We start from the raw sequence: 17,240 nt of genomic DNA, 5'->3' as shown, positions 1-17,240 counted from the left end.
CAACCCTGAAGCACACCTTTCTTGACTTTAAACCATGCCGTATCCCCTTGTTCTCTTCAAGCAACTGCCTCTTGATCTACGTACAGGTTCCTTCTCAGCACAAATAACATTCTTCAGAATGTTATCCATAGTTTGTTATGATCCGCACAGTCCAAAGTGTTTGCATAGTCAATAAAACACAGGTAAACATCTTTCTGGTATTCTCTGCTTTCAGCCAAGATCCATCTGACATCAGCAATGATATCCCTCATTCTGTGCCCTCTTTTGAACCCAGTTTGAAATTCTGGTAGGTCCCTGTCAATGTACTGCTGCAATCGCTTTTGAATGATCTTCAGCAAGATTTAACTTGTGTGTGATATTAATGATAGTGTTTGATAATTTTTGCATCCTCCCAGATTACCTTCCTTTGGAATGGTTAAAAATATGGATCCCTTCCAGTTCGTTGGCCAGGTAGTGGTCTTCCAAATTTCTTGGCATAGGTGAATGAACACCTCCAGTGCTGCTTCTGTTTGTTGAAACATCTCAGTTGATATTCCATCAATTCCTGGATCCTTGTTTTCCCAGTGCCTTCGGTGCAGCTTGGACTGGGGCAGCTTCAGTGTCATCAGTTCCAGATCATATGCTACTTCCTGAAATGGCTGGATGTCAACCAATTCTTTTTGATACACTGACTCTGTGTACCCTTTCAATTTCTTTTGATGCTTCCTGCGACGTTTAATATTTTCCCCCATAGAGTCCTTCAATATTGCAACTTGAGGCTTGAATATTTTCTTCAGGTCTTTCAGCTTGAGAAACATGGAGCCTGTTCTTCCCTTTTGATTTTCTAACTCCAGGTCTTTGCACATTTCATTATAATAACTTGTTTTCTGGAGCTACCCTTCGAAATCTTGTGTTCAGCTCTTTTACTTCATCATTTCTTTCTTTTGTTTTAGCTACTCTACATTCAAGAGCAAGTTTCAGAGTCCCTTCTGACCTCCATTTTGTTTTTTTCTTTCTTTCTTGTCTTTTTAATGATCTATTACTTTCTTCATGTATGGTATTCTTGATGTCATTCCACAGATGGTCTGATCTTCAGTCATTAGTGTTCAATGCATGAGATCTATTCTTGAGATGGTCTCTAAATTCAGATGAGATATGCTCAAGGTCATACTTTGGCTCTCGTGGACTTATTTTAATTTTCTTTAGCTCCAACTTGAACTTGCACCTGAGCAATTTTCTGTTCTACAGTCATCCCCTGGCCTTGTTCTGACTGATAATATTGAGCTTTTCCATTGTCTCTTTCCACAGATGTAGTCAGTTTGATTCCTTGGTATTCCATCAGGCTAGGTCTGTGTGTGTATGTGTGTGTGTGTATATATATATATATATATATACATATATGTGTGTGTATGTATATATATATATATCCCCACATATCTGTTATATATATATCTTTTCCCCAGGCAAAGGGCAGTAAATGGATTTTTTCTTAAGTCTAGTAATCATGCTTCTGCCATTTTGAGAAGGATGAAAAAGGGAAGCATTTCCAAGTTCCCAGCTGGGCTGTAAAACTCAAGGAAATCTTTCATTCTTTTCTAACACACTTATAAAGGATGAGAATTCAGGGAAAATGTGTGGAGGCCTTTCTTGCACATAGTATCCTATGTACAAACAGGAAGTGCTGAGTCTGAGGTATAAATTATTGTCTGCCAGAATGCCAGGAGAAGGAACTGATTTCTGTTTGTTAGAGGTCATCATTACTATTCATTTCCACAGCAACTGGGATCTTGGTGATTTTGACAAAGAGTATAAAACTGTGGAAGGCTGAACGGGAAAAAGAATGAAGGGAGTGTAAATCTTCACTTGCTTTCATGATTCTTAGAAAAGGGCAACTTTCTCTGAGGTCTGATTTTTGTAGCAGTCTTATTTCAGTATGACTGGATCATCACCTCTTTTGATTTGGGGAGAATCCAGGGCATTGTTTTTGATTTGGGGAGCATTAAAGTGACCTCATATTTGTTTGGGGTCATTATGGACTTCATGACAATGTTGTGAGATAGCAAGGCTGCAGTGATGATGAAGTCCTAAGACTCTGGCAGGATCTTGTTTTTATTAGAAACTGTGAATGTGATTGTAGTTGCCCTTCATCATAGTCAAAGGACTGTAGGATTCTAGCCCCCACCTCCCTCCATTGATTGTGTGTATGATTGTGTGTGATTGTGATTGTGTGACTGTGTGAAAAGATCATTTGGTCTGTCAAAAGAGTCACTAACTCAACGTTCTATCCACCTCACAGTGTTGATAGCTAACATATAATTCTACCTTTAGTCACTTGGAAAATAGGACAGAATATTAAGTCTTTGGAAATCTGCCTATAATTACAAGGAAAATTAAATAAAAGAAACATTAATAGGCTTATGAAATGAACATGGTTTTGAGTATCTCTGCTAGATGTCATCTTACTCTTGTCAACAAAATTATGAGCTATGCTATATCTCAACACTCATTTTCTCGGTCTTCCCAACATTAGATAAGTGAAATAAAATTATGAATGGATATTTGTGTGAATGTGGAATGGGGTAATAAAATATGCTATTTTCTAAAGGATAATTCTATTATCCAAAATATAAGCCAAATGATCATTACATTGATTCGAATTTTCTTACCCATTTGGCTTAAACATAGTTTTAAGAGAGTCTCTTTAATTTCTCAAAGATGTGCTTAATTTAGGATATAAATGGTAACTCAGTTACATACAAACCAGGGACACAGACCCTGTTAGGGATATTTTTCTGAGCACATCTCTCTCTGATGAACTCAGCACACCTCTGTATGCCATTTGTGGGTGTGTTTGGATGCATCTTTAGGCTTATTGGAAGGAACCTCAATGATATCAGTTTTTTATTTCATGTTTCATACCTCAGTCTATATAGCCTCAAACCAAACCAAAAACCAAACCTGCTGCCAAGTCAATTCTAACTCCTAATTGTTGACACTATAGGACAGAGTAGAACTACCCCATAGGGTTTCCAAGGAGCGGCTGGTGGATTCAAACTGCCAACCTTTGGTTAGTAGCCAAGCTCTTAACCTTTGCTCCACTAGGGCTCTAAATAACATGGAAAGGAAAGACTGCTATATGTTTTCAGCCAAATAAGACATTTATAAAATGTTTGTAAAAGATAGTATCTCTTCACCTTTTGGCAGGCTATAGAAGACAACATGTCCCTCGATGAGATTGAGAAGCTCACATCCATTGATAAGTGGTTTTTGTATAAGATGCGTGACATTTTAAGTATGGAAAAGACACTTAAAGGACTCAACAGGTAAGTCAATACTGCTCTGATTAACTCCAGACATCTTCTGTGCAACTTTCCCTCTCACCCTTAAGCTCTTGATTAAAATTCTGCTTCAATGAGGTAAATAGTGCCAAAGTTCTAAAACAGTAGTCATGGTCACAAGACAAATGGTAGTTTTCAGATGTTTATTTTATGAAAGGAATTTATTAATACTTCTAATCCTTTTCTACCACTGTCCTTACCATCAAACATAATGATGGTTTTATTAGAACTGTCTTTTAAATTTACAAAAGTATGTGTATATTTATGGATATATTGTGTTATTTGATTTTCAAACATTACCTGGATTTTAATTTTATATACCAATAATTAAATGAATAAGACTCCTGTTCCCACAGACTTTCTCCTACGTTCTGAAACCTCTTTTTCCTCTATAATATCAGCCAGCACTTTGCCATATATTGATGAGCAAAGGCACTCGGCTCGCATTCTACTGATATTTTTAACACTGGTACTTCCAGTTCTGCATGCGGATAAGCCACATTCGGGTTTCTGCTAATAGATTCTTTACCTCTCAGTCATTTACATTTTTATCTCCTTCACAGCCAATTGTTTTTAAAATTTCATTTCATGTTCAGAATATCTCAATAATGTTGGTGCTTTAACATCTACCTTTTTATTTTTCATGAGAAGATCATTTGTTGGGGCACCTTAGGCTAGTGAGGTTCCAGATCGATTTAAAAGAGGTATCTTTAATAACAGGAGCATTTATTAGTAATTTGAGGGAGACAGCATAGTCCCCTTTACCTTCCCCCCTTCAAAGAGTCGGAAATACACTACCATTGGAAGATATCTCTCTTACAAGCCTGTGGATATGTTTAGGAAGGGCAGGGATTTTGTTTGTATAAATTGTTTTTAAATGGCTTGAGAGGATGTGGAAAAATCACTTCAAATGTTGTTGAGGACTGTGGAAAGACCTCAAAGCCTGGACTTCTCAAGGGTTTGAGGACTCTAATAGATAACTGAGATGCCGTATTTGCCTAATCAAGATGTACACAAACTGGGTAATAAAAGAAACCTGACTTTCTTTTTAAGCAAATTTAGGTTCTTTTAATCTGTTTGATAACTGCCCAAGACAAATGTTGAGCTTTGAAAATTCAGGATTCCCTTTCTGCCCAGGATGAAACTAGCCACAGTTATCTAGAACTCATCCTTCTTAGTGATCAAATAAATGAACACTAGATAGTGGTGAGTTGGGAATTGAGCTTCTACATTTATCTTAAGAATTTTGCTGACTTGAGATTTCCTTTCTTGGTTTATGATGCCTGCAGAACTTCTTTGCTGAATTATAGCCTGTTTTCAGTTTCAGGCAAGTGATTTCAAAAGCGAATGAAACCACACCAGTTAGACCACATGAGGGTGCTAGAAACTTACGGTCTGCCCAGTGTAGCAGTGTGGGAGACAGGGGGTGAAAAATATCAGGTGGCATTGTGATTTAAATTTCCACTTGATATACATTCTGTTTTTGGAGTGAATTTGATGATTTAATTAAGTAGTTTTTGCTACAACAGAAAGCAGGTTTTGAGATGCTAATTAAGTATTGGTATTTTGTATATTAATAGTGAAAAAGGTCCCTGGAGGATTAGAACGACTCAGTTACAGATCTCTTATCTAGCTTTCTTATAATATCTTTCTGACTTCCACATTGTGTTGAATTTATTTACTGATTATTTGATACTTTCAGTCTCCATTTTCTGGGAAAACGTATTTGTAGATAGAGATATTTTCTATTGTTGGCAATGATCTACGTTATAAGACACTTTGTATAAAGCTTTTAATATTTTTAAAGTGTTTAAGAAATACAGTTCCAACTATATATCTTCCTTATAGTTTTTGTTGATCCAGGAAGATAGTGGTTTTTTTTTTATTATTGAGTGAAAGCTAAAGTAAGCTCAGAATGAAAGGCTTAATGGATGATCCAAGACGTTAGTAAACCTGACCCCTGAACTCATTTTATTTTCCGAGTGACATTTAATTGTGTTGTTCATTTCTTTTTGAATATCATAGAGGCACATGCAGCAATTCAATAATTATTGTTATTTAGAGGTGTTATAAAAAAAAAAGAGGTGTTATAGACGTAAAAAAAGAATAAAAAACAAACAAGAATAGATGGCGCTAAAGCTACCTGTATCAGTCATTCTGTGTAGCACACGGAGGTCTAAAGTTGAAAGAATAGCCTAGCTGAGGGGTCGTCAGTGTGGAGGGGGCGTCAGCGTGTAGGAGTGTGGAAAAATCAGATCCCCACTTCTCTGGCCCTTCTGTTCGGACACCAGCTGCACATGCAGCACTTCACTTCTTCCTCTGGCCCTAACCACCCAGATCTAGGTCAGATCTCACGCATTAAAGGGCACAGCCCTCCACACTGCCATGTCTTCCCAGGACCTCAGATGCCAGTCCAAGCTTGGGACTCCCCACTACATCCTCACTGCTGACCCGCGGGCTACGAGCTTGGTGTTTTCCCATTACCCTTTCAGGGTGCCAGCCATAAACTCAGGAGTTTCCCAGGGGTCCCTTCCTTTGTGTCCTGTTGGGTACAACTTTGGGGGTTCCTTCTACCCTTTTAGGATTCCAGTCATAAGTTCAGGGGTCCCCAGGGCACCCCAACTTAACCCCTGTACCACCAGGGCTGGCATATAGCTGAATAATGTATTGCAGGTTTGGAGAAAGTTAAGAAAATAAGTTTTTCTTTTTCATTTGTATTTATTTGTGGTTCACTTTGTTTCAAGATTTCAACTACTGCAGTGTTGGGAAGGCTGACTTTTGAGGTTTGTTGTGATTTGAGGTGATCCCCAAGCTTTCCTGCCTCAGGATATTTCTAGCCCAAAGTGCCCCAGTCCCTTTACACTTCCATGTAGTCTTGTGGGGAAAAAGGCAATGGGTACCTCACTTGGAAGAAGAGGAGAAACTTAAAGAGAGAATAAGATATGGAATATTAGGACATGGGGTAAGTTTCATCTGATTTCCTCCTTGTACATTGGAAGAAGCAGTCAATGAAGCTAAGTATGACTGCCATGCCAGTCTTACCTGCCATGGAGTCACGAGCACACTCCCTCCCTCACTTTTCTAGCCTCACATTCTTCCTGATAATGTCTGCTTCATGGCTTTATTATGAAACTTAAATGATACAGGTGTAAAGGAGACCTGGCACATGGTAGGTGCTCAAGAAGTTCTGCTCACTTTTGCCCTGAAAGTAAAAATAATCACCTGTTTTAATAAAGGGCATTTCATGATTTTAGATGTATATATAGAGAGACTCATTTTCAGAGTCACAATTTGCATTTGCTTATATATTTTGCAGTGCATCATTTCTTAATTTTCTGTATGACACATTGTCACTTATTTTAATAGAAGACCTTTTTTTTTAAAGGAAGCAATGATAGCTAATGATGCAAATGCTATTCTTATCAAAAGATCAATAGTACACCATTATGATAATGAATAAAAATTCCCACTCCTACAGTTGTTAATCATGCTAAAATTCTTCTAAAATCCAATAAATACACTTGGTAGCAAAAAATGAAAGTATTCAAATCGATGGCCAGTTTGTGACTTGTATTTACATATACGTAGTCATCCGAAAAAAAGTCCAAAATTTGACTCTCAAATGGAATATACTCATATATTTAATACATGCCCAAGTATCTACAGAGTGGGATGGGGGGCGGAGATTATAACAAGGCATTACGAAATAACTGATGAGTTTTCCATGCCTGTGAGAAAGTGGAAATTATAATAAGAAACACTTTCCTTCAAGGGTGGAGATAACCATGTATCATGCTCAGGATGATGGATGAAATCCCAGGCTTCTGCAGGGTGATGAGGCAAGGTAGACAGGTCTTAGAATAGTAATCGACCCAGCATCCTTGCTCTGAGTGCTTGCGCCCATCAGAACTCAGTGTGCAGTCTCCAGTACATGGGTGGAGTAATGGCAACCCTCACGATACTTCCAGAACAACATCCAGTTTTACCAACCGAAGTGATAACCATTATTCAGACAGCTTCAGCAAAAAATCTCTCTTTCCTGTTGAGTTCACTGACTTTCTCCTTTTTCTCTTTAATTGTTTATTGCTGCTCAAGGGCATGCTAGGTAAGTTAGCCTTAATGGCAGTTCCCCAAATTTATAAGCTGGTGTAGAGGCATTTACTGATCTAGAGTGATAACATATTTCTTTTGGTTTTGAAAAGCTTCTCTTTACTCAATGTGATGGAGTTAGGTCCTGTAGGATTTCCGATGCCTATTTTGCATATGCTTTGAAAATTAGGTGTATGAAAGTCACAAAAGATTTATTAACTTCAGATCACTCTGCGAGGAGTTTGAGAAAAGTTAAGTCAGAATTTTTAGTGGAACTGAAAAATTTGTATAAACTCTATCCATTGACCTTCACTACTGAGGTATCCAGATGTTAGTTAGTATGTGGGTTTTTCCCATACTCACTCATCCTACCAGCACTGACTTTTTAATATGGTATACTCCTCCCATGTAGCATTTTCCTGAATGGTCACTAAAAGGAAGTCATACTTTTTTTTTTATTTATTGAAAATTACAAAATTCTCACTCCTAGTCCTTCCCTCCATTGGTACATGGAAACATTCAGTTTTGGTCATGCAAAGAAATCTGACCTGGAGTATAGAAGTACAAGAACCATAAATCAAATAGAGAAACATGTCAAATATCTTCATCAATTAGGTATTCCTAATATAGCTAATTCCCCTAAAGTAACAAAAGAATAGATTTAGAATGCTCTTTTTTTTTTTTTTAAATAATTTTCTTGTGCTTTAAGTGAAAGTTTACCAGTCAAGTCAGTCTGTCACATATAAGCTTATATACACCTTACTCCATACTCCCACTTACTCTCCCCCTAATGAGTCAGCCCGCTCCCTCCTTCCAGTCTCTCCTTTTGTGACGGTTTTGCCAGTTTCTAACCCTCTCTACCCTCCTATCTCCCCTCCAGACAGGAGATGCCATCACAGTCTCAAGTGTCCACCTGATACAAGTATAGAATGCTATCTTTTAACACGGAGATTTGAATTTTGATTGAATTCAATAGTGCAGAGCACCTCAAATGTCTATGTTTAAAGATGTGGAAAGGTGAATGAGATAACATCTGGAAGAAATAAAATTACATATAATAGATATTTTCATTATAGTTGTTACTAGGTGCCCTTGAGTCAATTGCAGTAGCCAGTGAGGGGGTAGAAACCCTAGTGGTATAGTGGTTAAAAGCTATGGCTGCCAACCAAAAGGTCAGCAGTTCAAATCCTCCAGGTGCTCCTTGGAAATCCAATAGGTCGGTTCGTTCTACTCTGTCTTCTAGGTTCACTGTGAGTCGGTATTGACTTGACGGGAACAGATTTGGTGTTTCGCTTTTGGTTTAATGAGGAGGTGATAGGCCTATCCCTTAGACTGAAGATTTCAACTTGTTAGGGATTAATAGACAGGCACTGGTACAAGGATCCTCAGTTGAACCCCTTTTGTTATAAGTACAGAAGGAAGCTGGCTGTGATAAGGCTTGTTTGTGATCAGGAACTATTTCAGAATATTATACCACATCCATTTTTATTTATAATATCAATTTTAATTAGGAATTTTAGGTTGAAAGACAACCATGATACATCAGGGAAAAAAAAAAAAAAAACCTACAAGCAAGAGGAAATGTGGGAGTACTAATTACTGTCTTTGAGCATCTGCTTTTCCTCTTTTCAAATATTTTATTTACTTATTTTGGTTTTTGGGTTCTTTAGCTGTTTCTGACAGACCTATTCAGCTCCAAAATTTTATTAAACTTGCCTAAATTATAAAAATCTGTTCTTTCAATGGCTAAAACGAAGCTGAATTATGTGTAGAATCCTCCCTGCAAGTGAGAAGCTTAAAGAAGACAGTCAGCCTTTGGATACGTTATATATATCATGCTGAAGTACCGAATAGAAGGGTTTCCACCACTTACGATCGCTTGTTCTTTTGCATTTCATCCAATTTGGGCAATTTTCCTTGAATGGTCCATTTTGCTTTCTAGTCTTTATGCAGAATGCTGCTGTTTACATTAGCACCATTGCAGAAATACTATTAAAAAAAATTGGTTTCATTGATTGTAGATGTCCAAAAGCAGAAGATATGATCATTGTGATAGTTTATAGTACATAAATATAGGAAGCTGAGAACTGGATCCATTTCTCTATTAATTATTGACATAATCTTAATTTACTATGGATTTATACATAAATTTTCCAGTAATTTTTTTTCCCCCAGTATTCTATGGGCTTCATGTACTTTTTGCCATCCCAATTCTGGTAATATCAATATTCTCTTCCCCTTTCAATGCCACTTGCTGCTACGGTCAATGTAGTGAAAAAAAAAAATGCTCTTCTCACGGAGACCCAGTTTCCATCTGAACATCGCTATGTTCAATGTAATAAACTATACCCATTGGTGAGTGCTAAAAATCATAGGTGTGCCTATTGCTTAGGAAAACAATCTAGGGCAAGCCTGGTGAGTTCCGCCTGGGCATTCAAGTGCTAAATTGAGCTCAGTGAAGTTGGTCATTTCCCTGCAGCCACAAACTTCTGGGCAGACGTAATAATGCAGGTGTCACCTTAGCTGGAACATTCAAATGTCCTCTCCTACATGTGTTAGCTTCCACTGATTTTTTATTTAACTTGCTCACAAGGCATGAAAAAACTAGAAAAGAACATTTTGTGCTTATATTTGATTGAAGTTTTCTGGAGAAGACTATTACCTAAAGGTTGTTAGAAGCTAGATATAAGGAAGAGAAAGGTCAGGACTTTATCTTTTGATGATAATTTATATTTTCTGGTAGGAAAAAAATAACTTCAGCCTTAAAATATTAAATATAGAAGTAATTTAGAGAAAGAAATGTATGATTATAACATATAACCATATGTTATTTATGATACTTTACAATGCTGTATATTTGTGATAACATTAATTATTTTGGTACAGAATGAGACTGGAGTTTGTTGGACACTTTAGAGGAACCCACTGATTTGATTGGCAGGAAATGGTCTTATGTTCTCTGCCATCACTACTAACTCCCACTGAGCTTCTGAGACTCAGCTTCATCCCAGTTAAAAAAAAAATTTTTTTTTCTTAACTAAACGGCCATGCAGCTAAATGGGTATATATTATGTGTCAAGTGAAAAATAATTTTATAAGTTACTGCATATTGCCATTCAATGGTTTTAGTCTTCATACCCTAAACTGTTCATCTAATAAATCTTTTCATAAATACTAAACATTGAGGCTTACATGAAAAGGCTCTATTTTTTCTCTGTAAAAGGGGAATATTACTGTGAGAACTTCTTTGCCTCTGTGAATTAATGCAGAAAATACATTTCATTTTTAATTTGCCTTTAGCTTCCATGTGATAAGGTAGAGATTTTTAGCTGATGTCATCGATTTGACATGACACCACCAGCTTTTTTTAACTAACAAAATGGTATTTTTATTGTTTTGAAAATAATTGTGCATCTTTGAAAGTGTGAGGTAGTACTTATGACTCTGGCGTGGACAAGATGCATATTTTACTTAAAAGGTTTTCAGAAGTGATTTTCAGACCACTCATAAAGTAAAAATTGTGTTATGTATTTTCTGTATATTAATTCTAATATATTCGAAAATTCTAAAAATCTTAAATAGATTTAAAATAACACATGCACAGAATTTCTGTGTATGCCTCTATTAATAGTAAAGAATTAATAGATTATCCCTAAGTCAATTGTTCTGTTCTCAGCATGATGAGTTATGTTGTTTACTTGATGGCTTTTCTCTGTGTTAGGACTGTCATTAGACCAGATGGTATTTGCTTATCTATTCAGTCATTAAGTATTTATTGCATACCTACTATGTTCAAGGCATTATGCTAGCTTCAATGCTATTTGCAGATGAATAATTATCAGTCATTAAACTGCCTTCAGTGAGTTTGTAATCTATTTTCGGAGATGAAATATATACATACATACACACAAGAAAGGATGCTTAAGGGCTCTATGAGAGGCAGATACGCAAGGCCATGAAAGTTCAAAAGATGTTAAAAGCAAAAGCCCTAAGACCTTTGCACAAGTTAGCAAATGTAAGTCACAATATAATACTTTCCAGGAGGTAGGCACACCTGACCTATACTTCCAAGAAGAAACCATGACTCAGAATGTTTAAGTAAATGCTCCAGGGTTTAACAGCTAGCTTATGTTGGAGCCAGGACTTGAGTTCAAGACTTTCTGAGTCCAAGGACAGTATTCTCTTCCCTCAATATATTCCAGTGTTACTGGAGCTAAAGGAAGGGAGAATTTAAAACAGAATAAAACAGGAGGACACTTTTAGCAGTTTTTCATGGCTTAAGGGGTGCAGAGAGATAGAGAACTGGGCAAATCCACCAACTTTAATGATAGGGTAGCAGGAGTGGAAGCTAAACTATAAGGACCCAATGCACAGTGAGAAAGAAGAAGTAGGTAAGTATATGAATTCTTAGGAAGTGACAAATTGTGTTTGCTCTTAGTTTGTCATATTTATGCTTTATTTAATAAAATAACAATCTTACTATGAGCTAGTCTAAGAACATAAATTGGACCCTGGTGATGCAGTGGTTAAGAGCTTGTTTGCTAACCAAAAGGTTGGCAGTTCCAATCCAGAGCTGCTCCTTGGAAACCGTAAGGGGCAGTTCTACTCTGTCCTATAGGGTCGCTATGAGTTGAAGAACATAAATTAAGGTGGAGATAAGTTACCTGTTTGCTCATTGTGTGCAATAGTTGCACCCATAGAGTTTCACTTCATTGTTCTGTAATTATTACACGTATGATAGTATCATCCCCCAATGAAATTATAAATTCCATTAGGGCAAATACCATGGTGTCTTAATATACTTTTAATATAGGACTCTCTTAGTAAGAGCTTTTGTTGATTTGTGTGTACAGAATAGAGTTCACCATCCTAAGGAATGCAATCAATTCTGAAACAAATATGATTAGCTTCCAATTCTTTATTTACCATATATTTTCTTGGGAATCAGAATACAGTGCCTTGGATAGCGTCAACGCTCAACAAAATTTGAATGAAAATTTAATAATGAAATAAATAAAGAGTAGTTCCTGGTAAGAAACGCATTGTTTCTTGATTGGTCAAAGGGATCCACAGCACTGTTAATTGAAAAAAATATATAGTCCAAGATATAAATCTACTGTGTGTTGGGACACATTGTATATCAGCATCTGTAGTAGGTTTTATTTTTTTTTTTAGTAAGTGGCTGTATTTCTACTAATTGTTAGGAAGGCTCTGAATAAACTATTTTATAATAAAAAGGAGTTTTTTCTAATTGTTTTGTACCCTCAAATACAGACTTCATATGCTATGGCATTGTAATACTTACGTGGACATCATAATGTCGCTATAGCCTCTTGAAAACAAGGCAGAATTTATATACCTTAGGAAAAAAAATTTTCTAGGTTTTGAAAACTGTGAATTTTCTGAAAAGTTTTCATGAGAAATATTCATCCATATTTACAACTGTAGTGAAGGATGTAATTTAATTAACCCAGCCGAGAAGGTTGAGGTAAAAATATATATATTGTTGTTGTTAGGTGCTGCTGAGTCGGTTCCAACTAATAGCGACCTTATGCACAACAGAACGAAACACTGCCTGGTCCTGAGCCATCCTCACAATCATTGTTGTGCTTGAGCTCATTGTTGTAGCCACTGTGTTAATCCACCTTGCAGACGGTCTTCCTCTTTTCCGCCCACCCTGCACTATGCCAAGCATGATGTCCTTCTCCAGGGACTGATCCCTCCTGACAACAAGTCCAAAGTATGTAAGAAGCAGTCTCACCATCCTTGCTTCTAAGGAGCACTCTGGTTGTACTTCTTCTAAGACAGATTTGTTCATTCTTTTGGCAGTCCATGGTATATTCAATATTCTTCACCAACACCACAATTCAAAGGCATCAGTTCTTCTTTGGTCTTCCTTATTCATTGTCCAGCTTTCACATGCATATGATGTGATTGAAAATACCATGACTTGGGTCAGGCGCACCTTAGTCTTCAAGGTGACATCTTTGCTCTTCAACACTTTGAAGAGGTCCTTTGCAGCAGATTTACCCAATACAATGCATCTTTTGATTTCTTGACTGCTGCTTCCATGGCTGTTGGTTGTGGGTCCAGATGAAATCCTTGAAAACTTCAGTCTTTTCTCTCTTTATCATGGTGTTGCTTATTGGCCCAGTTGTGAGGATTTTTGTTTTCTTTATGTTGAAGTGTAATCCATACTGAAGGCTGTGGTCTTTGATCTTCATTAGTAAGTGCAAGTCCTCTTCACTTTCAGCAAGCAAGTTAGTGTCATCTGCATAACACAGGTTGTTAATGAGTCTTCCTCCAATCCTGATGCCCTGTTCTTCTTCATATAGTCCAGCTTCTTGGATTATTTGCTCAGCATACAGATTGAATAGGTATGGTGAAAGAATACAACCCTGACACACACCTTTCCTGACTTTAAACCAAACAGTATCCCCTTGTTCTGTCCAAACAACTGCCTCTTGATCTATGTAAAGGTTTCTCATGAGCACAATTAAGTGTTCCGGAATCCCCATTCTTAACAATGTTATCCATAATTTGTTATGATCCACACAGTCGAATGCTTTTGCATAGTCAATAAAACACAGGTAAACATCCTTCTGGTATTCTCTGCTTTCAGCCAGGATCCATCTGACATCAGCAATGATATCCTTGGTTCCACGTCCTCTTCTGAACCCAGCCTGAATTTCTGGCAGTTCCCTGTCAATATACTGCTGCAGCTGTTTTTGAATGATCTTCAGCAAAATTTTGCTTGTGTGTGATATTAATGATAAAATTGTTCTATAATTTCCACATTCAGATGGATCACCTTTCTTGGAAATAGGGATAAATATGGACATCTTCCAGTCAGTTGGCCAGGAAGCTGTCTTCCATATTTCTTGGCATAGATGAGTGAGCACCTCCAGCACTGCATCTGTTTGTTGAAATATCTCAATTGATATTCCATTAATTCCTGGAGCCTTGTTTTTTTGCCAGTGCCTTCAGGGCAGCTTGGACTTCTTCCTTCAGTACCATCGGTTCCTGATCATATGCCACTTCTTGAAATGGTTGAACATCGACTAATTCTTTTTGGTATAATGACTCTGTGTATTCCTTCCATCTTCTTTTGATGCTTCCTATGTCATTTAATATTTTCCCCATAGAATCCTTCACTATTACAACTCAAGGCTTGAATTTTTTCTTCAGCTTTTTTCAGCTTGAGAAATGCTGAGCGTGTTCTTCCCTTTTGGTTTTCCATTTCTAGCTCTGTGCACATGTCATTATAATACTTTGTCTTCTCGAGCCCCTCTTTGAAATCTTCTGTTGAGTTCTTTTACTTCATCAATTCTTCCTTTTGCTTTAGCTGCTTGATGTTCGAGAGCAAGTTTCAGAGTCTCCTCTGACATCCATCTTGGTCTTTTCTTCTTTCCTGTCTTTTCAATGACCTCTTGCTTTCTTCATGGATGATGTCCTTGATGTCATTCCACAACTCATCTGGTCTTCAGTCACTAGTGTTCAATGCATCAAATCTGTTCTTCAGATGGTCTCTGAATTCAGGTGGGATGTACTCAAGGTCATATTTTGGCTCTCGTGGACTTGTTCTGATTTTCTTTAGTTTCTGCTTGAACTTGCATACGAGCAATTGATGGTCTGTTCCACAGTCGGCCCCTGGCCTTGTTCTGACTGATGATATCAAACTTTTCCATCATCTCTTTCCATAGATGTAGTCAATTTGATTTCTGCGTGCTCCATCTGGCGAGGTCCATGTGTATAATTGCCGTTTATGTTGGTGAAAGAAGGTATTTGGAATGAAGAAGCCATTGGTCTTGCAAAATTCTATCATTTGATCTCTGGCATTGTTTGTATCACCAAGGCCATATTTCCCAACTACTGATCCTTCTTCGTTTCTAACTTTCACATTCCAATCGCCAGTAATTATCAATGCATCTTGATTGCATGTTCGATCAATTTCAGACTGCAGGAGCTGATAAAAATCTTCTATTTCTTCATCTTTGGTCCTAGTGGTTGTTGCATAAATTTGAATAGTCATATTGACTGGTCTTCCTTGTAATCGTATGGATATTATCCTATGATTGACAACGTTGTACTTCAGGAAAAACCTTGAAACATTCTTTTTGATGATGAATGCAACACCATTCCTCTTCAAGTTGTTATTCCCAGCGTAGTAGACTATATGATTGTCCAAATCAAAATGGCCAATACCAGTCCATTTCAGCTCACTAATGCCTAGGATGTCAATGTTTATACATTCTATTTCATTTTTGATGATTTTCAGTTTTCCTAGATTCATACTTCATACATTCCAGGTTCTGATTATTAATGGATATTTGCAGCTGTTTCTTCTCATTTTGAGTCATGCCACATCAGTGAATGAAGGTCCTGAAAGCTTTACTCCATCCACATCATTAAGGTCAACTCTACTTTGAGGAGGCAGCTCTTCCTCAGTCATCTTTTGTGTGCCTTCAACCTGGGGGGCTCATCTTTCAGCACTATATCAGTCAATGTTCTGCTGCTATTCATAAGGTTTTCACTGGCTAACGCTTTTCAGAAGTAGACTGCCGGGTCCTTCTTCCTAGTCTGTCTTAGTCTGGAAGCTCAGCTGAAACCTGTCCTCCACGAGTGGTCCTGCCGGTAACTGAATACCGGTGGCATAGCTTCCAGCATCACAGCAACACGCAAGCCCCCACCGTACAACAAACTGACAGACACATGGGGGAAAAAATATATATATATGTAAATATATAAACTATAAATATACAAAGTATAAAAATAAAAAAAATATATATATGTATATACTTGAAGTATTTATAATACAGGTGTCTATATTTTCTGGTGAGCTTATGGTGCAACTCTACTATAAATATAGGTGGGAAATATCATTACTTTTATGGATGGTGAAACAGTCACACTGAGTGTGTGGAGTACTTTATGTCACGCCAGTCAGAGGAAAGCAGGGAATCTAGCCCCTGGCTTCTGCCTTTGATTCTAGTCACTAACCCTTTTCAAAAGCTTCTTTTTAGAGATATGACTTTTAAATCAGACAGTGGGAGATTAGTTCCCCCTTAGTTGTAAAGTTGTGAGCTGCGTGGCTTTCCTGCCTGAGTTGTTGACCCCACTAAGAGAGGAAGGGTTGTAAGGAACGTGCCCTTCCCAGAACCGTTGTGGGGAAAACACCAAGGTCTGATGGGAAGAAAGCCCTGGAAAGTCATCTTTAAAGAGATAAACAGGATTTTCAAGGATACAGAGACATAGGATAAAGACTTTCTTTTAAAATTTTGCATTATTTATTTTAAAAACTCTTTATATAAAAAAAAAATTTTTTTTTTTTATACATGTGTATATATATTTGTTTTTGAAAGGTAAATGTCTTATCTTCCTTGCCATTGCAGCTGTGAGTAAAACTTAAGTCCTGAGTGTAGAATTGAGATTACATCTGAAAAAAATGGGGTGTCGGTGCTGTAATTACAGGCGGAGGTAATAAGTTGCTAACCCCAGAATTTTTTCACCTGCTAATTCATACCTATGAATTATGCTATGAGTTGGAATTGACTTGACGGCACTGGGTTTTGGGAATTCATACCTGGGATGCCTTTACAGGGGTGTGAAGCAGCTGGGCCTGTCCCTGGAGGTGAAATATGTTATGTCTAGCCACATGACAGTAAGACAGTGGCCATACCTCTTGACCACAGTATAAATACTTGGGAGCACATTCTTTCCAGAAGATCAGTTTTGATTTGTAGGGAGTAAAAAGTATGGTTACCCTCAGCATTCAAGGCGTGGATGCAAGAATGCCACAGAAGAAAGGGAAGAGTTTGAGAGCAGCTGTTTTCT

The 17,240-nt window shown here is 37.4% G+C and overlaps 1 protein-coding gene across 1 annotated transcript in view; it reads left to right on the top strand.

Moving 5' to 3' along the window:
* CPS1 (carbamoyl-phosphate synthase 1) overlaps window positions 1-17,240 on the top strand; it is a 133,481-nt gene that overhangs the window by 68,501 nt on the left and 47,740 nt on the right. Inside the window, exon 21 of the mRNA XM_003406084.4 lies at window positions 3,184-3,302. Within this exon, the coding sequence (XP_003406132.2) occupies window positions 3,184-3,302 (119 nt within the window). The remainder of the gene's footprint in view (window positions 1-3,183; window positions 3,303-17,240) is intronic.

This window comes from Loxodonta africana, chromosome 6, assembly GCF_030014295.1.
Source record: "Loxodonta africana isolate mLoxAfr1 chromosome 6, mLoxAfr1.hap2, whole genome shotgun sequence".
Lineage (NCBI taxonomy): Eukaryota > Metazoa > Chordata > Mammalia > Proboscidea > Elephantidae > Loxodonta > Loxodonta africana.
This window is presented reverse-complemented; position numbering and strand designations above follow the sequence as displayed.